The following is a 1,133-nucleotide window of genomic DNA, read 5'->3' as shown; positions in this document are numbered from 1 at the left end:
GGCCGGAAGGGGCGCAGCGGCGTGTGGGAGAGCGTGTCGGGCCTGCGCTACGCCGGGCTCTGGAAGGACGGCTTCCAGGACGGCTACGGCACCGAGACCTACTCCGACGGAGGTGCGGGGCCCGGCCCACTACTGTCTGTCTGCTCGTCCGCGTGCGCCTCCCCGTCGGCCTGTCCCGCGTGCGCCTTCCCCACCATCTGCATCCGCACGCCGCTGTCCTCCTGTATGCCTTCCCCATTCATATGCGCCCCGAGCGCCCATCTTGTTGCCTTCTCCTCCCATCGCACACGTCTCCCTCATTTGTCTGGCCCCTGCCTGCTTCTCCCTCTCCCCAGCCTGCTGTCGGCCTGCCCTCACCTCTTCCCTGTCTGCCTGTCCTCCCCACCTCCATCTACCCGACTCTCACACCCTCCGTCTGCTTGTCCCTTCCACCCCTCCCCTCTGCCTGTCCCACACCTCCCCTCTCCACCTGCCTGCCCATAATACTTCTGCTCTGCCTGTCCCCTCACATTTCCCCAGTCCGCTTGCTCCTCATAGTCCTGTCTGCCTGTCACATGACTATCTTAAACACCCGTCAGCCTGTGCCTCACACCCTCTGGACTACTGTCCTTCACACACCCCAGCCTGCCCGTCCCTCCCCCTTTCCCTTGTCTACCTGCACGCCCCAAATCCACAGATCTCCTGCTACCTGTCGGTCTTCACTGCTCTTCCACACCTTTTGACCCAATCTGGCCTGTCCCAGCTCCTAGTGCTCTTCCCCGACCTCCCCGCTAACTGCCCCCACCTCTCCCTCCCGACACTTAGGCCTTCAGGGGCGCTTGGGGCCTAGGGTGCAGGAAGCAGCGGATCCTGACCCTTTCTCCCCGTCCTACCCCGCCCGCAGGCACCTACCAGGGCCAGTGGCAGGCCGGGAAGCGCCACGGCTACGGGGTGCGCCAGAGCGTGCCCTACCATCAGGCGGCGCTGCTGCGCTCGCCCCGCCGCACCTCCCTGGACTCTGGCCACAGAGACCCCCAGACACCGCCCCCGCCCCTGCCCCTGCCGGGCGACGAGGGAGGCAGCCCGGCCTCAGGCTCCCGCGGCGGCTTCGTGCTGGCCGGGCCGGGGGACGCTGAAGGCGCGTCCACCCGAAA

General features: G+C 67.0%; 1 protein-coding gene across 1 annotated transcript in view; it reads left to right on the top strand.

The window, feature by feature from the left end:
- JPH4 (junctophilin 4) overlaps positions 1–1,133 on the top strand; it is an 8,768-nt gene that overhangs the window by 419 nt on the left and 7,216 nt on the right. Inside the window, 2 exon segments of the mRNA XM_077770427.1 lie at positions 1–112; positions 884–1,133. The exon segment at positions 1–112 is cut by the window's left edge and continues 1 nt beyond it; the exon segment at positions 884–1,133 is cut by the window's right edge and continues 7 nt beyond it. Of these exon segments, the coding sequence (XP_077626553.1) occupies positions 1–112; positions 884–1,133 (362 nt within the window).

The sequence above is a fragment of the Crocuta crocuta genome, unplaced genomic scaffold (genome assembly GCF_008692635.1).
Source record: "Crocuta crocuta isolate KB4526 unplaced genomic scaffold, BGI_CrCroc_1.0 scaffold175, whole genome shotgun sequence".
In the NCBI taxonomy this organism is placed as follows: Eukaryota; Metazoa; Chordata; class Mammalia; order Carnivora; family Hyaenidae; genus Crocuta; species Crocuta crocuta.
This window is presented reverse-complemented; position numbering and strand designations above follow the sequence as displayed.